This window comes from Rhopalosiphum padi, chromosome 3 (genome assembly GCF_020882245.1).
Source record: "Rhopalosiphum padi isolate XX-2018 chromosome 3, ASM2088224v1, whole genome shotgun sequence".
NCBI lineage: Eukaryota > Metazoa > Arthropoda > Insecta > Hemiptera > Aphididae > Rhopalosiphum > Rhopalosiphum padi.
This window is the reverse complement of record NC_083599.1, coordinates 78,259,932-78,285,114: the sequence shown is the minus strand read 5'-3', so window position 1 is coordinate 78,285,114 and position 25,183 is coordinate 78,259,932. Positions and strand designations below refer to the sequence as shown.

General features: G+C 33.1%; 5 protein-coding genes across 5 annotated transcripts; 3 read left to right on the top strand and 2 right to left on the bottom strand.

The window, feature by feature from the left end:
• On the top strand, positions 1 to 2,774 carry LOC132925861 (uncharacterized). The gene is made up of 3 exons (XM_060990220.1): positions 1 to 195; positions 275 to 861; positions 2,144 to 2,774. Exons 1-3 carry the CDS (start codon positions 1 to 3, stop codon positions 2,772 to 2,774), a joined length of 1,413 nt encoding a protein of 470 aa, XP_060846203.1.
• A 144-nt stretch (positions 2,775 to 2,918) lies between these two features.
• On the top strand, positions 2,919 to 4,724 carry LOC132925860 (uncharacterized). The gene is made up of 3 exons (XM_060990219.1): positions 2,919 to 3,482; positions 4,108 to 4,665; positions 4,721 to 4,724. The coding sequence occupies exons 1-3, from the start codon at positions 3,133 to 3,135 to the stop codon at positions 4,722 to 4,724; spliced, it is 912 nt and encodes a 303-aa protein (XP_060846202.1). The 5' UTR covers positions 2,919 to 3,132.
• Positions 4,725 to 4,830: 106 nt separating this feature from the next.
• On the top strand, positions 4,831 to 6,334 carry LOC132925859 (ATP-dependent DNA helicase PIF1-like). The gene has a single exon (XM_060990218.1). It carries the CDS (start codon positions 4,898 to 4,900, stop codon positions 6,332 to 6,334), a length of 1,437 nt encoding a protein of 478 aa, XP_060846201.1. The 5' UTR covers positions 4,831 to 4,897.
• A 1,925-nt stretch (positions 6,335 to 8,259) lies between these two features.
• On the bottom strand, positions 8,260 to 10,087 carry LOC132925857 (zinc finger MYM-type protein 1-like). Its single transcript, XM_060990217.1, has one exon. It carries the CDS (start codon positions 9,952 to 9,954, stop codon positions 8,260 to 8,262), a length of 1,695 nt encoding a protein of 564 aa, XP_060846200.1. The 5' UTR covers positions 9,955 to 10,087.
• A 3,276-nt stretch (positions 10,088 to 13,363) lies between these two features.
• LOC132925856 (uncharacterized) lies at positions 13,364 to 23,503 on the bottom strand. Its single transcript, XM_060990216.1, has 3 exons — positions 23,336 to 23,503; positions 13,889 to 14,048; positions 13,364 to 13,518 (listed from the first exon to the last, which is right to left on the bottom strand). Exons 1-3 carry the CDS (start codon positions 23,501 to 23,503, stop codon positions 13,364 to 13,366), a joined length of 483 nt encoding a protein of 160 aa, XP_060846199.1.
• Positions 23,504 to 25,183: the final 1,680 nt, after the last annotated feature.

The window sequence follows — 25,183 nt, the reverse complement described above, 5'->3', positions numbered from 1 at the left end:
ATGGAGATGGAAGTTGTTGTAGTCGTTGAAGTCCAGATGGATGAGGTAATGATGGACATAGATGAAGAACCACTGCTACAGGAGGAAGTGGTACAAGGTGACATTGAGTTTGTCGATGTACTGCCTGCTGACGCAGAGGCAGTATTTGAATTCAGGGATATATTCGACGTTTTACTACCAGACATCGATGAGGAGGTCAGTAAATATGTCACATTTAAATCAATATTATTGATATTCTTTTTATTTATATACATCTGTGTCATTTAAATTTCAGTTCATGCCGATTCCCCCGAGAATGCCCATCAGAGACCGTCCGGCTGGCATTCATCACGAACTTCCAGAGCGTCATAACATAGGGCAATTGGATGCAATCTGCACGCATTGTGGTGCACGTCACTTCTCATGCGAGCGTACACTCACGAATCATCATTTTACAACATGTTGTAATAATGGTCAAATGGCCGTTACAGGAGAACGTGTGCTGGGTCAACCACCTGAGTTATTAATTCGTTTGTTAGTTGATGATTCGCAGGTAGCTAAACATTTTAGGAAAGAAATCCGCCGGTACAACAACACTCTGGCATTTGCTGCGTTCTCCACTGACCTTAACCCAGGACGTTTGCCAGGTCGTGGACCGAGAGTGTTCACCGTTCACGGGCAGGTGTACCGCAGGATTTGCAATGACGTTGTCAAAAATGAGCTGATGCAACCGAGATACTGTGAGTTGTATTTCATTGAATCCGGGGCAGCCAACCAGATCCGCATGGCACAACAGCCACGCCAACGACCACTAATAGAAGACTTGCTTGCAGACTTAGATAATCTGTTACGGCAAAACAATCCATTCGCAGTGGCTTTCGAGTAATATATTAAATTAAAATATATATATTTAGCAAAATACACACATCACACTTTTAAAAAATTAATTATATTTAAAATTATTAATTCTATTAACTATCAAATACAAATATAACATATAACTTCATAACTCATAACATATCATTTTTTAAAAAAGAAAAACAATTATATAAACATGATGTTGAATGCATTATTGTTACCTCAATAGGTGTAGTGCGTTCAGGTATTTCTATATGATACAACAAACAACTTGAGTCATACAGTGAATATTTTATTGAATACTTAACATTTTTATTATTCATCCATTACTGTAATTCAAATATTCATTGTTTACATTTTAATCACTACTCCCTCTTATTAAAAACCAATTTTAAATTTTAAGAAGAATATGATTAAACTCCTACAGCTCCTTACAATATTAAATTCACCTTTCCTATTATTATGACACTTGGTACAGTTAATAGTTAATTATTTTGATTTTCTTTTATTATTATGTACTGCACTAAATGGCACTTTCACTTTATAGATTTAACCTTATTTTTATTTGATTTTATATTCTTCTAAGTAACATGATTTTAACAATATCAGTACACTTCCGAATAACACAAACACTGTACTATAGATCAGGTTACACTTGCATATGGATAACTGTAATATGTCATGTAGTTACATTAAGACCAATACATCATGTAGCTTTCATAATAAAACGATATTGTTGTGTGAATTTTGTGTTGCACTTACCTAACAAAATTAACAATTTTTGTTATCCATAATTATAATATTAATATTCATAGCTTTAAACTATATTTTAAGAGTATGAATAAACAAATATCTCATGCACACATCTTATACACTATTCCCATAGGTGTGAGTATTGTTGTAACACTCTGTAGGTATTATGCAAACACTGAACTAACGGGACTTAGAGTTATATTGATTTTACTTAACTTATATTTTACAACATATATTATGCATACTAATTTTTTTATACTTTTTACCAAGTTAGATTTTTACATAATATAATTCCAGGCTAATTTTTACTTATTATTATTATATTATTATTTATGTTTATACATACATATTGTCACCAATAGAAATACACTTCCAAATAATAACTAATATATATCAAATTGTGCTGTAATGTGTTAGACTTGCCTCCACCATGCATACATCATAATAACAATAATACTATCATTCATTATTTACTACATACAAATGTTTATACCTTTACACTGTACATATTATATGGATGTATTAATAATAAAACAATATTGTTTTGTTACAGAAACATGCGACAAGTATGGCAGAGGGAACAAGATGCTGCTGCTGCCAATCCCATGTTGCAACCGAGGAGGGTGACCATGCACATCGTCGCCGACCCAAACAACGACCCCCGGCGATACAATCAACCAGCTGCTCATGTGAATGAGGTAGCAGTTGTCTTTGTTGGTGAAGATGGTCTGCCACCAGGGAACCTCGATCTGGTCATCTACGACTCAAACCCAGTTGATCCAAATCACCGGATGCAAAACATTTCAGCAGGCTCATCTCACGCAGATCCAATGCTATATCCCCTTTTTTTCCCGTACGGGGAAACCGGTTGGCATTACAACCTGCTACAAGAAGGCAACCGCCGGAACACTATCAGGGAGTTTGTGTGTTACCGTCTGGCCATTAGATACACTGGAACCAATAGCAATGGGAATGAAGGCCATACATTTAGTTTAATACATGCAGGTGGTTTTTTATTACAGCAGTACATGTGTGATCAGTACATTCGGATGGAAGCGAACAATCTGCGCTACACTCGAGAGAATCGGCCCTGTTGGACGCAGGACCATTCTACCATCAACGTTTGTAGGTGGCCTTTGGTACATGAAACAATGTTACCAAGACGCAATGGCCATTGTGCGTAAGTATGGAAAGCCAGACCTATTCATAACGTTTACGTGTAATCCTTGGTGGCCAGAGATAGTAGACAACATTCCAAGTTGGTTGAAGGCAAACGACAGACCCGATTTGGTGGCGAGGGTTTTCCATGCAAAACTGAAGGAGCTGATGCGTGACATAACGACCAATAGGGTGTTTGGTAATATAGATACTTATGTGTACACAATTGAGTTTCAGAAACGTGGTCTTCCGCATGCACACATACTCATAATTTTGCACGAGGACAGCAAGTTGCTTACAGCCGACGATGTTGACAATGTTGTGTGTGCCTACTTGCCTGACCCTGCAACTGAAAGGCGCCTATTTGATAGTGTGAAGTCACACATGATTCACGGACCGTGTGGACAACTCAACGGCAACAGTCCGTGTATGATTGACAACAGTTGTTCAAAGAAGTATCCCAAAGAATACAGCGAAGAGACTGTGTACGTTTCAGATAGTGGTTATCCAACTTATCGCAGACCGAACAACGGACTTGTGGTAAACGTCAGAGGTCACCCTGTTGGCAATGAGTTTGTTGTCCCCCACAACCCATACTTGCTGGTCAAGTATGACGCACACATAAACGTTGAGGTGTGCTCTACTATAAAGAGTGTGATGTATTTATATAAATACGTCTACAAAGGCCATGACGCTGCTACCTTGGAAGTCTGGAATGGATATGAAATAGAAAAGTATATGAATTAATTAAACTTATAGATTTTATATTACAATTTAGTAATATTATCGTGTTAGTTTATTTTTAACTTAATTTATTTTTTAATGTTTTAAAATATACTTATTTATTTAATTGATTGACGTTCACTGCTACACAAATACATTACATAAAAACAATTTTTATAATTTGACGTTTTAAGATTATCAAGTACCGTACTTAACATTTTACATGTCATTATTAGGTACATATTGTAATACTTATTACTATACATTACCTAAGTTGACTTTACATTAAACCAATGATGATATTATAAGTAACAAACAAATACCAAACACAAAATTAAACATTCTTATGTACTGCACTATTTTATTTATTATATATCAAACTTAATCTAATAGTTATATTATTATATTCTTTGATGTTCATATACAATGTACACTAAACTATATTATATATAACATTTTCCTTAGATAAAATTAGTAATTCGTTTCATGATAATGTAGAATTTATTTTTAATATAAAAGTAATGTTAACTTAACATTAATTATTTATTTATTTATATTAAATTATATATGTATTTTTATTGGCATATATATATATTATTATATTTTGATTATGATACATGTTGTTATTGATTTCAGTTACATAAACTCGCGGTACGTTAGTCCGCCAGAAGCTGTTTGGAGGTTGTTTTCGTATGAAATGCATAAAAGGAGTCATACGATCGTCAGACTTCCAGTCCACCTGGAAAACTATCACAATGTGTACTTTGAACCTGGACAGGTACTAGAGCGGGTGCAAAACGCCGCCCTGGCTCGAACCAAACTCACGGCCTTTTTCGAACTCAACACGACCGACGTCGAAGCTAGACAGTACCTGTACCAAGAGATACCGGTACACTACACTTGGAACGCGACACGTAGAATGTGGTCACGACGGCGAAGACAGGTGACATACGAGACGTTGGCTCGAATGTACGTCGTCAACCCACTTGATCGAGATCGTTTCCATTTGCGACTGCTACTTCTGCACAAGAGAGGCCCACAGTCTTTCCGGGACATGAGGACAGTAGACGGGGTAGAGTATCCAACCTACGGAGCAGCAGCCGTCGCGATGGGACTTTTGGAAGACGACCGAGCTTTGCTGGCGTGCATGGCCGAATCGGCAACATTGGACACTCCAGCCCAGCTTCGTTACCTGTTCGTGACGATGCTATTGTTTTGCGAGACCGCAAACCCATTAGCGTTGTATCAGGTAAGCGAAACACACATAATGGAGGACTTCAATCACCGATTGCGAGACGTCGACCGCGCGAGAGCGGCATGTTTGGACGCAATCGACCAGTTGCTTCGGGGTCACGGAAAATCGCTCGCGGACTACGGTTTGCCACTACCGGACGTCGCACTGTTGGAAGAAGACCCGGACGACGACATGTTCGGTGCAATAGACGCGACGGTACGCTGGGCCGAACAACTGGATAACTTGAACGACGAACAACGTGCAGTGTTCGATCGTGTGATGGCGGCTGTAGACGACAACAGAAACGTCGCCAAACTCTTCTACGTCGACGGCCCCGGAGGAACAGGTAAAACGACACTATACGGATGCCTCATATGGTCACTTCGCAACCAAGGGCGATCCGTGTTGTCTGTGGCTTTTACAGGAATCGCTGCGTCGCTCATGGACGGCGGCATGACGGTGCACTCGACGTTCGGATTGCCGTTCGGTACGCTGACAGACGATTCGACGTCGACCATCACCATGCAGTCGTTACGTGGTCAGAGGATACGTGACGCGGCACTAATCGTCTGGGACGAAGCGCCCATGTCTCCGGGACTACAACTCACGGTAGTCAATAGGTTATTGAAGGACATCATGGGATCGGAATTGCCGTTCGGCGGTAAACCGGTACTGTTCGCCGGTGATTTCAGACAAATACTGCCTGTCGTGCGCAGGGGGGTGAGGAGTGACATCGTCAGGTCGTCGATCAAATACAACTGTTTGTGGCGTGACTTGGAACAGTTCAGTCTGACGCGGAACATGCGCGCCGACAACGACGTGGACTTTGCGACTTGGTTGCTTCAGCTCGGGAACGGCCAATTGCCAGAGGTCGATGGTGTTCGGGACACCATAGAAATCCCCCGGGAAATGGTGTGCGACGTCGCTAATTTGATTGATTTTGTTTTTCCGCAACAAATGTCGTTGGCCAACATCGACGAATTTGCTCGCAAAATAATTTTATGTCCCAGGAATGACGAATGCAGGCAGGTCAACCGTACGGTGTTACAGCGCATTGACGGAGCTCACCAGAGTTATACGGCCATAGACACTGTGGTGGTCGACGACCCCGACGAAGTGGCTAATTATCCTACAGAGTTCCTGAACACTCTGGAACCGGACGGACTGCCGCCGTACAACTTGACGCTTAAGGTAGGTTCGATTGTGATGTTGCTTAGGAATCTAGATTCGAAGAGACGTCTCTGCAACGGAACGAGATTGGTTGTCACTGAACTGCGACGATTCAACTTCAAGGCGAGGATGTTGTCTGGTGGTGCACAGGATGATATAATCATACCTGCGATACCACTCACGTCCAGTGGCGAAGATGACCTGCCCATCATAATGCGGCGAGTGCAGTTCCCCGTACGTTTGTCGTTTGCGATGACCATCAATAAGTCACAGGGTCAAACGTTCGATAGAGTTGGATTGCTTCTGCCTTCACCGGTGTTCACACACGGACAACTGTACGTAGCCTTTTCAAGAGTGAGGAACTCTCAATCCATTAGAATTGGTATGTTTGGTGACGATCGTGGAAGATTTGTCACTAAGAACATTGTGTACAGAGAAGTCCTACAAGCAGTACAATGAAGTCTTCAAGAACTTCGTGAACATCAAATCTGTGTGATACATCTGTGTGATAAATCTGTGTGATACAAGTTGTCTGTGTGACATACGACGGAGAGAAAGTTCGACAACCTCCACGTGGTTCTCTCTGGATGCGAATTCGCTTTGTAGTGAATTCGTAACTAATGTCGAACATTTATACTTGCAGCAAACACCTAAATATTGGTAAATTATTTACAATTATTATGATTAATAATATAATTTGTTGATAATTATTCAAGCTTACATTATATATTATACACATACATTAAAACTGACCTTCTTTTATTCTTTTAGGTAACCAGAAAATAGGAGCTGATTAGTGCTTACCGCATCACAGAATACATACTCCTATAAATAAAATAATTTGAATTATATATTTTCAACAATTTATAACAAATATATCTATAAATATTTTTAATATTACTTACGTTGACATGTGTGTTAGTATTGATTGACATTTTGTATTAATAATATGTTGTAAAAAAATTATTATCGCACTAATTTGTAACAAAAACATAAACTGATGACCATAAGAATGTACAGCATTTTAATTATGTATTTTCATTAATTTGTTAATTTTACTAATAATATATAATTAGTATAAAATATATATTATACTGTATGGTTTTTTTTTTAATATTTATAATATTCATATTTATTTATTTATTTATTTATTATTATACTTCTATAATCTATAAATATATTCTTACCATTTTACTAATATTGTATTATATTGATAATTGATGTTAATTTAATTTATAAATATTGTTTGTACAATAGTTGCTGGTTACTCAACTAATAAAAATCAGTATTTCAATATTTATGTACTAATTTTCTTTTTGAATCAAACACATAATATATTGCAAATGTTAAATATAAATGTTTTGGTATCAGCTTTGTTTTTATGTATTTTGTAATAGTACTTATTAACTACCACTGAGTATGTTAATAATATTTATTTGAGTCTAGAGATTTTAAATTTAATTATATTTCTATTTAATATATTATATTGTAAAAAAGATTTGTTCCTACCTAATGAAACACAATACCTACGTGTATGTATGGAATATTTAGAAAATATTACTACTATAACTTTTACAATATGATGTAATAAATTTATTGTGGATTATTTCACTTATTACACTCACAATACTCACATTGACCGCGATCCGACGCAGTCAGATTGCCTACCTGAGGGGTTTAGTAACACATAAAGTATTCAATTTTTAGCAAATAAAAAATTCAGATTTCGTAATTAGCGCCCACATAGTCTGCAATTCGACGCAACCAAAGCGATTTAGTTGTGTATAAATCCCAAAAGATAGGACGTTAACACTTCGTTCAACTTAAAATTTTTCCCTTACTATACATTATCAGACTTTCGACGTCAGGAGGTATAACAATCCGCCTACGGCGCAGCACAGGTATCGATTTGCATCGAATGAGGACTGATAGCTAGACACTCTATTACCATTTTTTGTACTTATTTATTTTTTGTATACAGTCAAAAAAGAACCGGGCATGCGACAAGACACTATATTACACCGGTTAACGACTGATAGCTAGACACTCTATTACCATTTTTCGTACTTATATATTTTTATACATTCAAAAAAGAACCGGGCAAGCCTCGAGACAAACTATATACTATGTGACCGATTTCTAGACACCCGACCAGTGGCGTAGCGTGCGTTTCAGCTTAGTGTATGCATTGAAGTTGTAAGTTGATAAAATCGTGGGGGGCATAGCCCCCCACACCCCCTACACTTATCTTAAAATATTACTTGAAACATACAAAGTTTTACGTAATTTTTAATATATATTACCTTAGTACATAGCACAATATTATATTTAATAAACAAAAAATAAATCACTTTTTAAAAATAATAAACTTATTAACTACAAAATTACTTATATATTAAATCAATTCTTCTATTTTTAGTAAGGAAATCTTTGATTACTTCATCATGAAACGTAGATTTTTTTTTCAACTCTACCAATAATTTTTTTTCGATTGACAGCATTGATAATGATGAAAGACGATTTTGTTCTTGGGAATTTCTTGATGAATTCTTAATCCTTTTAAGGGCCGAGAATGAACGTTCTGCTGATGCACTAGTAGCTGGAATAGTTAGTATCAATGAAATCAATTGTGTTGCTTGTGGTAAGTTTTCGTCTAAATTTGTGGTTTTTAAATAAATTAAAAGATCGTGAACATTAGGTTTTTGAAATTCTTCGGTCGAGTAGACAACCGAAAGTTCACTTCTCAATTTGGGTAAATCAAAATATTTACCGTATAATTGTTTCAACGAATTGAATAAGTTTATAGGAAAATCATTAGCATATAGACTAAATTTTTTAAAGTCTAATAATGCGAAAAATTGTAATTGATTAAGATTTGAAAACCGTTCTTTTGTCTTATTAATTATAACGTCAATTATTTCAAAAAATAGTCGTCTGTAATTAGTTTTTGGATCTCCATTAAATCTTTGCCTTTTTGAACGGTGAATTTGAGGCTGTATTTCATTGTTTATAATTTCTAACTGTGACCAAATATCATCAAAACTTGACCTGACAGTATTTAAATAAACAATGAAATCGTCAATCTTTTTTGAGCAATAAGAAATATCAAAAATTTTTTTTTGTAAAATTTCAAAAATAATCGTTGCTTGTGGTAAAATGATTGAAAATAATTTAAGAAAAAAATTGAAATCAAAACTTTGAAGAATTTCCACATACCCTTTAGCAGAAGACAATGTTTCCGAATCCCAATTTTGGGCATTCTCAATGATTGATTCCATTAGATTTATAACATCTAGTTTATGTTCAACCATCATTTCAATAAGACGACTATTGTAATTCCATCTTGTTGGAGCTACTGATGGAAAACGTTTTTTAACTACATTATCAAGTGCATGTACTCGTTTGGTAGATTTTGAAAAAAAAGACGATAAACCAGAAAGGGTTGAAAAAAATATTTTACAATCTTTAATATACTCAACTGACTGTTTTAAGACAAGATTTAATTTATGTGCATAGCAATGTACAAAAATAGCATTTTCATACTTCGAACGCACTAGCGATTGTAAACCATTATGTTGCCCGGACATGACAGCTGCCCCATCATACGTTTGGGCTATTAATTTTTCTTCACATGCATACTTTGAAATAAAACTAAATACATGCTCTGATAATGCTTTCGCTGATCGACCTTCACTAACATCAGTAAATCCCAAAAATCTTTCGACAACTTCGTATCCATCTATGGTATTAACATAACGCAACACTGTTGATAACTGTGACTTTGAAACAATATCAGTTGTCTCGTCCATAATTATTGCAACAAACGGAGTATCACGTATTTCATTTTCAATTTGTTTAAGAAGAACATTTGAAATTGATTGAATCAAGTCATTTTGAATGTCCCCAGATAAACCAGTAAATATAGTGGACGTTGCAAGATGTGTTTTTAACAACTCATCACGCTGGGCCATTAAGTAAATAAGTTCAACATAATTACCTCTATTAACAGATGAATCTGACTCGTCGTGGCCTCTAAATGCCAATTCCTGCTGAGCTAAAAAACACGTTGAATCTATCATACTGCTTAATATGTATCTATTATTTTTAACTGTAATATTATGTTTTTCGATATTTTTTCTAAAAGCTTCACTCAAACAAGTATCTATTCTTATTTTACCAAATTTAGTTAGATCTATTAAGCATTGTATGTGATTTTTAGCGGCTTCGTGACGACTTTTTAAATGATGAAAATTATTAAGATCGTTGAAACCATATTTGGTCCAAACATTTTCTTCGCGAGAAAAAATAACACAAGGCCAACAATATAGCTTATTTGTTTTTTTACAACCCGATAACCACTTATATGTACTGTAATACTCATATTTAAATGTTCGAACATAATTTTTTGATTTTGTCGTTAAATCGGGTAATTTTGGTGTGGGTCTTCCTAACTCAATTATACTTTTTTTTTCATCAAAATTCAGTGAACTGAAAGGTTTTAAAAATAATTTTTCAATTGCACACTCACATATTGTATTATTTATATTCATTATTGTTTATTTAGTTTAAATAGTTTTAATTTAAAACGATATGTCACACTGTCTTATAATATACGATTAATAATACGCACTTATAGCCGGCAAAATATACGACAAACGGACAACGGTTCTATGCGATAGCGTATGCAATACTGATCCTGCATACACGAGTGACGAAAACACGACCGCCAGAATTCTATGTTTGTTTATTAATATTATCGATAAGAAATATAAATAGCTGTCGCCAAATGTCTGTACCCGTATGCAATCGCCTACGTGCATACTGCGTACGTAATGAACGTCATGTACTAGCTATTAGATATAAATATAACGGACAAAAGCGCGAGGCGGCCGCCGGCCGTAGTGTTGCGGATTAATCCTAATGAACTTAGAAGAAAATATACAAAATATAATAATATTATAAAATATAATATTAATACAATCAAACATTTTTTTTATAAACATATTAAATTATTAATATAAAAAAAAATATTTTTTCAATTTGTGAAGTGTATGCTGTGCATACACAGCATACGCACACGCTACGCCACTGCACCCGACTACCATTTCCAACCGAATTTCCTTTGGAACGATTTTCACTCGACCCCCCTCGAAGGCGCCGGAGGCAGCTTCCACAAGCCAGGAATCGAGGCATATATATAATAATAATTTAATAAATAATATTATTATCGACGCCACGAACGTCTTATCAATTCCCGAAAACAACCGCCTTATCATCATTTATCCCGATAGAAGACTCGCAGTACTACCAATCAGCGGTAGGTCTTCCTTTTTTGAAAACTTTCCACTTTCAAGCTCTTCCATCCGTCCTAGGGTATTCACTTACAGCGAGTTTCACTCAAAGCGAGGCACACTTACAGCGAGTTTCACTCAAAGCGAGTTTCACTCAGAGCGAGGCACACTCACAGCGAGGCACACTCACACCGAGGCACACCCGCAGCTAGTCTTATATTATAAAACGCGTGAGGTTTCGCCCGAAACCCACTAGAGAGCGCTTGCTGTACTCGCCGCAGTTCCTAAAACGGAAAAAAGAATGCGCTCCGGTCGCCGCCGCCCGCCGTTATCGCGCCAGTACGGTTATCAAAAATGTGTTGGACGACTGTATGATTATTACTATTTTATTTCACTTTTCTACGGATTCTACGGATTTTATAGCCTTTTCCGAGTTTTCCCGTGTTTGCGTAATTTACGATATTTTATATTGGCGATATATTAGCGATTGGGCGTGAGAAAAAAGTCGTTTAATACATATATATAATAATATAATAAATAAAATACACATCAAACGGATATTTCAGATATTTACAAATATATTCAAGATTAAATTAATGAGAATGTCTGTGTGTGTGTGTGTGTGTGTGTGTGTGTGTAATGAAATACGAATTAAACGAGTACAACGCGAATTCGGTGACGGTGCGGAAACGGTTTAAGTGCTCGAGATTTGACACCGGTTTATATCTCAAACTGTAGTCGATAGGATTAGGCGTTAGGATAGGATAGGATTTAGGCAGGTGTTACGAGATCGAATCCCTTTCCGGCGGCGCTTTGAGTAACACTGCAAGTCATTTTTTGCATTTTTTTTCCAATGTTTTTTTTATTTTTATATGATTTTGCTGGCGACGTCGGTATATTTTTTTTATTACTCGACTAATAAAAAGCAGTATTTCAACATTAATGTACTATTTTTTTTTTTTTGAATATTGCGAGTGTTAAATATACGTATTTTGGTATCAGCTTTGTTATTATGTTTTTTTGTAATAGTACTTATCGACTACCACTGAGTATGTTATATTATATTACTTATAGTATATATTATATAATATGTAAACACAATATGTGTACGTATGGAATACTTAGAAAATGTTTTAAGAGACTGTGCTATAATGTATTTATTAAAGTCATATAGATCGGGTATGCACACTAATATTTAATTACAACCTGATGTAATAAATGTATTGTGGATTATTTCACTTATAACAACTCATAATACTCACATCGTCCGCGATCCGACGCAGTAAATAGGACGTAGATGGGACGTTATAACACTTCGTTCGACTTAAACTTTTTCCTCTACTATACGACATCAGACTTTCGACGTCAGGAGGTATAACAATCCGCCGTAGGCGGATTGCCCAGCACAGATATCGATTTGCATCGAATGAGGACTGATAGCTAGACACTCGATTACCATTTTTCGTACTTATTTATTTTTTATATATATTCAAAAAAGAACCGGGCATGCGACAAGACACGGTATTACACCGGTTAACGACTGATAGCTAGACACTTAGTTACCATTTTTCAAACTTATTTAGTTGTGTATAAATCAATTTTCCCAAAAGATATGACGTTTGACGTAAATTTTGTCCCCTACTATACAACATCAGACTTTCGACGTCAGGAGGTATAACAATCCGCCGTAGGCGGATTGCCCAGCACAGGTATCGATTTGCATCGACTGAGGACTGATAGCTAGACACTCTATTACCATTTTTCGTACTTATATATTTTTATACATTCAAAAAAGAACCGGGCAAGCCTCGAGTTGAACTATATATGTGACCGATTACTAGACACCCGACTACCATTTCCAACCGAATTTCCCTTGGAACGATTTTCACTCGACCCCCTCGAAGGCGCCGGAGGCGGCTTCCACAAGCCGGGAATCGAGGCATATATATATAATAATAATTTAATAAACAATATTATTATCGACGCCACGAACGTCTTATCAATTCCCGATAACAACCGCCTTATCATCATTCATCCCGATAGAAGAAGACTCGCAGTACTACCAATCAGCGGTAGGTCTTCCTTTTTTGAAAACTTTCCACTTTCAAGCTCTTCCATCCGTCCTAGGGTATTCACTTACAGCGAGTTTCACTCACAGCGAGGCACACTCGCAGCTAGTATCATAAATAAAAACAGTTTAATTTAACTTCAATAATTCTGTATTAAGTGAATCATTCTTTCCATGTATCATTTTTTTGATCCGCGGAGTGGCCTGTGCCATCCAATTTTTTAGTGGCTTTTCAATTTCAACATCTGTGGAGTCTGAAAATTTTTTCATTTTCCGGATGGACTCTAAATAACATGTAGAAAATTGTATTATTGGTAACTATATTCAGATCTAAAATGAAGATAATTGTAATGAAATATAACACAATATAGGTACAATATTGCAGGATATGCATATAGTCCCCTAAAAAGTTCTTAATAATATGAAAATTTAACTACACTAGCTAATGAACACTCTTTAGGCCAAGAAAAAACTTGCTGTAATTTTATTAAAATGAAAAATAACAAGTTAAATTGTTTTGAAAAAATAATTATATATATTTTTAATGATGAGGATACATTAGTTATAATTACTTTTATGTTAATTTAGTGTGAATAGTGTGATGTATTGTGTGCATTATTTCTTATTATTTAATATTTTAATAAATTCAATTACCAAATATGACTTTACAAGTTTTTAGTGTTGAAAAATTGTTTTTTCCTTTGAATCCAATATAAGAAAATTCACTTAATAACGAATCCGTAAAAAGTGTTTTCATAATTTTCCTTACTGTCTCAGGTATATTGTGTCCCATCAAACGGCTTAACTGCTTAATCTATAAATATTAGGGATGGGCCGATACCACTTATTACCGATATCCGATACTCCGATATATGCTGCCGATATAAAACCGATACCCGATAATATATGGAAATATTAAAACAACTTTTTTGGCAAAAAAAATATGAGCCGATACCACCATAAAACCGATACCCGATAACACAAATATTACCTAGAAAAGTGAAAACATTGATTATTAATAGGGCAGAGGACTTGTAGCATTTGCATATTTGTTTTGCACAGTCACAAAAATAGCAGAGTATGAAATAAATATGTTTCGTGCTTTCACACAGCTAGTTTTGAAATTTTATTTTGCATATAAATGCATATTTTGAGTTATTTTTGTTTTTAGGGCATATTTTAAACTTTTCATACTTTTTGAGTCATATTAAACTTAAATAATTTTTTTCCCATTGACATTTTTATTTCAAACAATGTTTGGATAAAAATTTATTTATTTTTAATTTTTATCGTACAATATGGTTTTTAACAGTCCACGGGCACACGTTTTTCTTAAAAGCGCTTACAGAGGATCGCCGATAAGCCAATAATTTGCTGTAATTAATTTTATTAATAGATAGATAATAATCTAATGTCGTACACCATATCTAAGACACCACCACCGCAGTGAGTAGTGTGCTTATTCGATAAGGATTTATTTATAAAACGTTTCTAGAAACGACAATGATCAATATTTTGTATTTAGTCTCAGTTAGTACGTTCGTGTTATCGTGTCGACTTATTTTGCGTGTTATAAAATTATTTGAACATTTTTATTTGTAAATAAAATGCCGAAAGATAAACAGCCTTTAAGTAGTCGGTTAAAATGTTTTGTGTCTGAGTTTGGTGCCTGTACATTTTCGACCGACGGTAAAGTCCTGTACTGTAAGTATTGTGACGTTAAAGTAGGGAGTGAAAAACGGTTTAATGTTACGCAACACATTAATACAGACAAACACAAAAATGCAATCATGCGTAAAGAAAAAACCCAAAATACACTTGAATTGAAAAAAGTACAACAATTGGTGAGTAATTCTAAAAAGTCATCCTTCAATAAAGACTTATGTTCTGCAATGCTATCAGCCAACATACCTCTTAATAAGCTAGGTAACGTTCAATTCAAACAATTTTTGGAAAAATATACGGGGAAACAAATTCCGGCCATTACTACTTTACGCAAAGGCTATGTCGATGAAATTTATTCTGAAACTATGAATAAAATTAGAAATGCTATCACTGGTAAAAAGATCTGGGTTTCAATAGATGAGACCACCGACTCATTAGGCCGATACATTGCAAACGTAGTAATAGGAACTCTTGAAACCGATGGTCCAGGTCAAACATTTTTATTGAATTCCGAAATACTGACCAAAGCTAATCATTCGACTATTGCGAAATTATTCGATAATTCAATGCATTTATTGTGGCCAGAAGAAGTGCGTCATGACGACGTCCTATTGTTTTTAAGTGATGCGGCCCCTTATATGGTGAAATCCGGAAAGTCAATTCAAATATTTTATCCTAAAGTTATTCACGTTACTTGTATTGTGCACGGGCTTCATCTTATTGCTGAAAAAATTCGTGCAAATTATTGCAAAGTTGATAAAATCATCGCAAATGTCAAAAAAGTATTTTTGAAGGCACCTTATCGTATTGCGACATTTAAAGACAAAGCGCCCAATATTCCACTACCACCAGCGCCTGTTTTAACAAGATGGGGGACGTGGATAAGATCTGCCGTTTATTATTGTGAACACCTTGAAATTATTAAATCTATTGTAGACTCTTTGGATAAGGAAGACGCGATTTCTATTGAAAATTCACAAAAGTATTTTTCTGAAGCAAGCCTTGCGGCAAATTTAGTATTTATCAAGTCACATTTTGGATTTTTACCTGATACAATTGCCAGTCTCGAAGCAAAAAATATTTTACTTAGTCATACAATCGATGTAATGCAAAATGTTAGTTTAAAATTGAGTCCAGTCCCTGGTCCAACTGGGAAAATTGTTAAAGAAAAGATGAATGATGTTCTGAAAAAAAATATTGGATATCAAAGTTTAATTCAAATTTCAAATATTTTAAATGGCAAAGAAACTTCAATGGACGAACTACCCGAAAATTTAAACATAAACGATTTGATCTACTTTAAATATGCTCCGGTTAACTCTGTCGATGTTGAAAGGTCATTCTCAATGTTTAAAGTTCTTTTGGCAGACAACAGACAATCATTTCAGTTTGAAAATTTAAAAAAACATTTGATCGTTCAATGTAATTTTCAAGGTAAAAGTATTATCAACATTAATTAAATAGGTATTGGCTAAAATTACTTTTACTAAACCATGATTATTATTTTTTTTTTTTAGTGCCTGCAGAAGAAGAAAATTAATATAAAATTAATAAAAATGTATTTTATTATATTATATTGTATTATATATATAAAATATATTTAAATTATGTAATTGTTTTGACTTGTTTTACATGCTATTTATTTTATTAATAATTTTAAATAAATCGCTAAAAAACTTTTTAAGTGCATATTTTAAGCGCATATTATGGGGTTTTTAAGTGCATAAGTGCTTGCATATTTAGAGATTTTTTAGAGCTACAAGTCCTCTGCCCTAATTATTAATGATAATAAATGATTATTTAATAGTTATCACATAATTATTTTTATTAACAGTCTTTAATACTTTAATATTAATATAATAGTCTATAAAATAAAATAAAATGTATTAAACTGTAACAAATTTAAAAATAATGATAATTATTAATTATGAATAACAAATAACAATATACATAAATGTACTTCACTATACATTTTTGTTAATAAATAATAATGTTATAGTTGAATAATAAATTAATAAATCATAAATAGTATTGTATAGTGTATACTTAATAAAATAATTAATAACAAATAAATAATATTATGCTCCTTTTAGCTCTTAACAAATAGAATATAAAATAGAGAAAAAAGTGTTAAACGTTCCTACAAAGCACATTTTATCCCAGGTATTTAATATTTATTGAACAGAATATTAGTTGCCTGACCTTCTCTGGATTCAATGCATTTCTACTTTTTGAACAAATAAAACCAGCTGTACTAAATGCACGTTCTGAGTCTACTGACCTAGATGGACTTGAATGATATCTAGTTGCCAATTCTTTTAATACACTAAACTTTGATCTTGACCAATACTCATAGATGTCATCTTCCTCGTTAAGTAAGTCTTCATTTAAATAAGTTTCAATTTCAGACCCAGCAGTGGTACATTGTTGTGGCTCTCTATAATCTGGCAATATATCTCTAAATAAAGATTTTTTTATATAGGTATACTATTTGTTGAAATCTCTTGCTCATAAGATGTTGAAGCGATATTAGGCCAACTATTATACACTGCTTCAAGTTCTTGTTTTAAGTCATTAACTGCAATGATTTTTTCATCTTCTTCAGAAAACACTTTATCCGTGAATCTGGGATCCAAAATTGTACTACGTGTAAGCAGTTTAGTTTTTTCATAATTTGGGAATCTTTTTTGGATGCTTAATAGTAATTTTTCGGAGAATGAACTTTGATTTAAATTATATTCTTTTTGGAGATATGTAGTTAAGCATCTCAAGACTGGTATAACTTCGGAGAGTGAAGAAGCTTCTTTAGATAGTGTCAGGGTAACAGTGTGAAAAATTTCGAGTACTTTAGATATTTCTGCTAGCATAGACCATTCATCACTAGTCAAAATCACATCCAAACGTATGTAAGGACCCAAGCCAATCACACATTTTTTTTGTTCAAGAAATCTATTGATCATTAAATATTTGCTGTTCCATCTAGTTGTTACATCTTAAATGAATTTGTGTTCTGGCAGTTTTTCTTGTTTTTGGTAATTCTTTAATAATTTATTAGATGCAATACTATGTTTGAAATGTCCAACTATTTTCCTCACTTTTTTAAATAAATCTTCATGTTCTTTCTGCTTACATATCACATCATTTATCACCTATAAAGTAAAAATATAATTCATGTTTATTAGAATTAATATCAAGTATGGTTAATAATAAATAAGTAATGAATATTTACTATTCAGTAGGTAACTATTAATTAGTTATTTGTAGGTACTTAGTTGTTAATACTTAATATTTAAAAAAAAGCTTAAATTAATATCTTACCAATTGAAGAGAATGAGTAAAACAACCAAATGTATAAAACTGCTTATTAGAAAATGCCTTTTCCATATTAGCAGCATTATCTCGTAGATAAACATGAATTTTTTCTTCATCAAGCCCCCATTTTTCTAAAGTTTCCATGGTAAACATATATATTTCATCACTTGTGTGGAATAATGGCTTAAATGGTATAACTTCCAATAATAGGTTCTCTCTGACAAATTCTTCATTGATAAAATGGCAGGTTATGGACAAATAGTCTGTATTGTTGATGGATAACCATAAGTCAGAAGTAAATGAAGCATGCTTCACATTTTTTAATAGTTCCATTATTTTAAGAGACACTTTATTATACAAATCAGGAATAATAGTCCTTGAAAACGTTGTGCGATCTGGTATAGTATAACGAGGTTCTACATACTTCATCAAATTTTTAAAACCTGTATAAATAAAAATATAAATTTATAAATTTATGTCAAACTACATTTAATATTTAATTAATAGTTGTATTACAAAATGCATAGGTACTTTAACTATAAACATTTAAAATGAAATAAACCAAATATTTTACCTTGTTTTTCTATATGATGAAAAGGTAACTGATCCCGAACTATCATTTTTGCAATCAGATTAGTTATGTTCATAGCTTTTGGACTATTGTATGTCAAAGGTAATTTGCTTTCAAATACAGAACTTATGGTAGGTTGGTATACTCTAGGTTTTTGTTTTTTTTCAGTATAAGTTGTTAAACCAACATTTTCCTTCGAAGTACTTGCAACAACAATGTTTTCTAATTCTTCCTTTTTAAATACATAAAAATTAAAAATCAGTATTAAATAATAATAAATATTAAATATGAATTCTGCATGATAAATTATAAGTTAATATTAATCAGTAATAAGTTATTTGTTTGTTAAATGTTAAATTACTCACATAAAATTTAAATTTAAATCATAAATACCTCAGAGTCTAAAAAAAAAGAGACTTCTGGTACAGTATTGTTTACTTTAGTGTTTCTTTTTCTTTGATTTATTACCTTCATGAACTCATTATTATGGTTATTTTTAAGGTGTTTAATTAGGTTTGAGGTAGTGAAATCTCGAAAATTAGTGCCTCCTCTACAAACTTTTTTGTTGCAAATGGAACATTGAGCCTTCGAAACATCATCTGCACATTTAATAAAAAATGTCCAAGCAACGGACATAATAAATTAATAACTTATATACAATATAAACCTCATACGTAGTAACATAGAATACTAGTATCTATTAACTAGTTAGTAAGTTGTAGTGCGAGTCGCACTGTGCGACACTGTGACTAAAAATAGTATTTTAGTATTGTTAATTGTTATCAATTGTATTACAATTTTGAATTTAATAATATTGCTGTTAAAATATTATTGTAATGTAATAACAACGACAGTCCTACCAATAATCTATAGTTTTTGATATTATCAACCTGTGCATTTGTAAATAATTGTGATACTATGCAATTCGATTAGGGAGTTTTTTTTTTTTTTTGGTATCGGTTAAAGTATCGTTTTCGAAAAAAAACCGATACCGATAAACCCGATACCACCGATATCGGCCGATATTTGGTATCGGTTCTAGTATCGGCCCATCCCAAATAAATATATCATCACTGTTAATTCTATTGTATTTCAATATTGCATTACTACATAATATATCGCATCCCTGGAATAATAATGGCATAACTCAAAACATGTCATTATTGGGAATAATGCAATCAATGATTTTGAGAATTTTCAATTATTTCTGACAAAACGGTTCTTTGTGATGATTCAATTTTTTTTTTTAATAGTTATCATTTTTTATTGTAGATTATTTTTATAGAGGTTTTATTAATTCCTGAATTTCCTAAACACGTGCAAACTAAGTTATGCCGGTTTTATTCTACATTGTATTACATTCCATTTTGAGTTGTGCCTTTTCGTACCAGGAAAACCTTGAATTGTGCCGTTATATCACTAATTTCCCCTAAATATTCATAGTTGTGCCGTTTGATATTCCTCATTTACGACCAACAATTATTTTAGGTTTTTCAATTGTGTAATAATAATATAATATTAATTTTAAAATAACATTTGAGAGTGGACAATGAGGTAAGTATAAAAATTAAAAAGGCTATATTTTAACTCAATATAGAATTTATTTTTAATAATAAATAATATAAAAACCAAAATATAAAGATTCATCACAGTCTACTTTAACTTAGTTATTAATTAAAAATATTATTATTTATAATAATAAATAATATAATAAACAAAATATAAAGATTCGTCACAGTCTTCTTTGACTTAGTTAAAAATTAAAAAGATTATTATTTATAATTTTTAATCTTTTAAATAATTATAAATATTAAAACATAATAATATTATACTTACTTTTAATCAGTCTACTTTGACTAAATTTCAAAAAATTAACTTAGGTATCACAATCTACTTTGACTTACAAATTACTATAAAATGAGTGGAATGAAGGAGGAATGTGGTTTTTTGAGCATAGTTTCATGAGATCTTCTTTTTTCTTTGTCTTGGCTGACTCGAGTTTTCCTCTTCCTTGCGAAGTTAATTGTCTTAAACGTATCTTCTTTGTAGGATGTTTTGTATTCAAATGTGTCTGTTTGACCACGAGACAATTTCAGGACCTTGATATCGTTGAAATGAATTGATTCCGAGTTGGTGTTTATATTGAAATTATTTCCTATCCGAGAAGTATAGTCTTTGAAATTAAAAAAGTTTGAATGATCAAGTTCTTCAACTTTAAAGAACGGAGCTTTCTTTTTAGAATCCCTTATGATTTGTGCGTATTGATACGCAGTATAAATAGTTGATGACTTTAGGGACAACTTTATTTGTTTTTCAATAACCGAATGAACGGAGTCACCCTCGTTTTGCGTATGTCCCCGAATCAAAAATTTGTGTGTGATTGTTTTCAAATTTGGAAATACTTTTAGAGCGTACTGATATAAGCCGATAATGAATTTATTTTGTTTTGCCCTCCACAGTTGTCGGAATAGAATATTATTTCGAAGTCGTTCGTTCTCTCCTCGGACTTCTTCTGTATGAATTTGAAAAGACAAGAAGCTATTTCGTTTGGTCCTCTATGTGCTTCACCTTCGTGCCATAAATAGCAAATGGCTTCCATACTTTGTATTTCACAAACTGTGAAATTATAATTTGCTACTTTACTAATATAATAAAAGACGGAAACGTCACCTCGAGGAACAGTGAGAACTGCTTGAAGATCGTAGACAGCACAGACCAGTTCAATTGATGAACGTTTTTTGTCAACTTCTTTTTCTTCACGCGCAAGTTGTTTTTATTCTAAATGCTTTAAAAATGACGTATTATCATGCTGCTCATTATCATTGTTTTTATTTGACTCGCATTCCTCACACTGGTCCTTTTTGGGTGTAAAGAAGGAAATATTGAACTGCGTGTTTAAAATATGTCTATACATGGATTCTTTAACAAAGGATTTATTATTGGCTTCAGACAGTGCTCTGTAGTCTCTATATAGCTGTGTTAGTGTTTTTCCACCTTCTATAAACTCCCGGGTTAATTGTGCCCGAAGGTAATGACTCTCAATTCGCGGAATGGAGTTAATATGGTCCTTAACACTTTGAGTTAGGCTGTCTTCGAGTACACCTTTGCCAACTTTCCTTCCCCTATGATCACTATCAATAGCACCCGTTTCAGATTGCTTTTCGAGTGTTGTCCGTATCATCCTAATAGTGATATCAAGAGTAGCCATGAAAAAATACTTACACACTCTTATGTTTTCCGAATCAACCCCACACTTAAGATAAAATGCTTGATTGTTTGCCCTATTACAAGTCGCATCAGCCCTAACGTACCTGTACTTAGGTGTCACTGTCTTCATCGCTTTGAGAATGTAGTGGCGCTGTTTTTCTATGTCTTCCATGGCCCAAAATTCTTCAAAAATTGTTTGTCTCTCTATTTCGGTAAATTTAGAATTGCAGTGAAGTTTACATTTCTTTTCACACGGTGGCTTAATTTTTCTTCTTGGAACGACTTTATTTTTTCTTGTCGTATACTCCTGCCCAGAATTCCTTTTTTCTTTTCTGACATTTGCCTTCCACTGAAGGGTTTGGGAATAACTTTTTTGGGCCTTTTGGGTTCTAAAATATTACAATTTAAATAATATGCAAATAAATACGTTGATTGAGGAGATTGGATAAATAAATAATAATATAATATAAAATTTAAACATTAATTATACCTTTATCATTTCTTGACTCAGTTTCGTTATTATCTGTAGGATGATCAGCTATTCCAATGTTGTTCTCGACATTTTCATCTCCATTAGGCAACAAGTCTTTAGGATGGTAATCAGGATCCGCATCCGTATCATCAAAGTCCGAATATTCATCCTCAATATTAGCTTCATTTTCAGGTATAGTAGGTGTCGTGTTTGTTTCAAGAAGATGGTTAAATATTTTTAAATCTAATTTTCTGAACTCATCGCTTGTGGTAAACCTCTCTGTTTCCCGAGGAATAGCAAGCCAAATATCACCTTCTGTGTACTTGTAGTTGCAAGTTGTGGTATTAGAATGTTTGATAATTTTTTTAATCCTCTGTGACGATGTCATCATCTTTATTTGTTAGGAATTTACTATAAAATCCAAGAGAAATATATAGGCATAAATCAAAATATTCTTACAAAGCAAAAGGCACAACTCAGAAAATTCTGGAGAACAAAAGGCACAAATCAAAAAAAAATTACCTGCATCAGTGATCAATCGGCACAACTCTAAAAATGCCACTGAACGAACGTCCTCCGGCGTCGAACGCTTGGTTGGTACTGATTTAGTTTTAGTTGTGCCGATTGTATTATCACAAACTAAACATTTCAGAACATTGCACTAACGACACTTAACGCCATCTAGCAGTGAAAAAATAAGATAGAAAATAATTGATGAGCGCAAATAGTAGATATCGTTCGCGCAGTTTCAGCAGTGGTGCCAACTCAAAATCGACATTTTTTGAGTTATGCCATTATTAATCCAGTGGTGCGATATATAATAATGTACAATATATATATTATGTATATTATAAATAATTAATAATATATTAACTACAGATTTTTTGAAAGATTCATCTTCGGTTAACTTATGTTCCATAATATTCAGATCGTCTTCATTATTAATACATATTATGTTAAAGTTATTGGATTCGTCAAAAGAAGCATTATTTTTAACTATGGTTAAAGAATTACATAAATGCTCATACATCTTTTCTTGCATATTAATTACTGTATCCAAACGATCTTGAATATTTTTCACCTCATGTTTCTGTTAACCCTTTCATGCCCAAATTTTCAGTTTTATATAAAAAAAAATAATTATGCATTTTTTAAATTAATTTTAGTCATATGATTACATATTTAAAAAATCTTAAATATGATATTTCGTTTTTCCGAGTTTTCCGACATGTTGCTTATAAGCAACAATGGTTATTACTGGACTATAATTATGAATTTTCCTAAAAATTAAAAAAAAAACAAAAATGTATTGAAATAACTGTAGTATAATTGATGATAAACAAAACAAAAACTTAATACTTTTTTTGGTTAAAAAATGAATAAAAATGAAATAAAAAAAAACAATACTTATTATAATGTTCATTTATGAAAAAAAGTAAAACTAAAAATACTTATAATATGGATATTATTTTTTTATCATTCACTTGTTGTGGAATGTTTTAAAGCAGTTTCTGTTCTTAGCTATGCACAGATGAATCTTGCACTTACTGCATTTCATAAAAGTAGTTTGCTTGCAGGCCCTGCACCGTTCTTTTATATCAACCATTTCAGGCCAGTGATGATATCCGTCGAATCTGATGTCAGGTACTGGTGTTGGTGTAGAATTAGCTTTTTTTTCTTTAGCAATTCAGTTGGTGAATTTACTGTTTCTGCGGATGGTCGTCCTCTTTTGCGAGTCATAGTTACTTCACATAAAGCAGCGGCAATATTTGTTTGAAATTCTAGTAAGCTCATTTTCAATTTTTCTTTCCTTTGTTTTAAATGACGTCGATAAAGAAGCCAGCCATTTACAATACAAACTCCAATCACCCAAACAATTATTCGCATGTACCATTTATTTGATCTTATATCAATTCTATACAGTTCCAACAACATATCAGCAAGGTCTACTCCACCCATAAATTTATTATATTCCTCCTCCACAACGTGAGGTCTTTGTACTTCAATAAATTTTTTGTCAGACATACTCCATCGCTTACAAGTCCCAATAGGTTCAACACTCGTATACGTAGATAAAAAATTGATTGACTTCCGATCAAACCAACGAACTAAAGATATATTATTTTTCGTTTCAACTTTGAAATCATATGATCCACGTCCTTTTTTTTTAAATTCTTTTTCCAATTGCAGTGGACACTTTCCCATCCTATCTTGTCTTACGGTACCGATACTAAATATTTGTAGTAACGTGAAATAATGAAACTTGGCTTTCACCAAATTCATGCAAGTTTTCAAGGTTTCAATATTAGTAGGAAGTGAAATATCTTTAAATGTCAGTGTTTTAAGTTTTTTGAAGCTGAATTCTACATCTGCAGAACTTGTAGTGTCATCTCCAAATCCAAAAAAAGGAACCATTATACCAGACCATAAAGGGAGAAGTTTCAAACATTTAACTATGTGTGGAATTAAAGTTGGTATGTACATTGCATTAATTCCTGACCCTTCTCTTATTAATAATTGACTTCTTTTTAAAATTTCATCTGCCCAAGATTTAAATGGATTTATTAAATTATCAAGACCTTCATATTGCCGTCCATATTCTTCCTCTAATAGAACTCTGGCATCATCTTCGTTTTCAGCTATAAATATATATATTTTGCTACCGACAAGGATTAAGTAGGTTAAGAAACTCAGTAGGACATTATTATGCTTACGGAAAAAG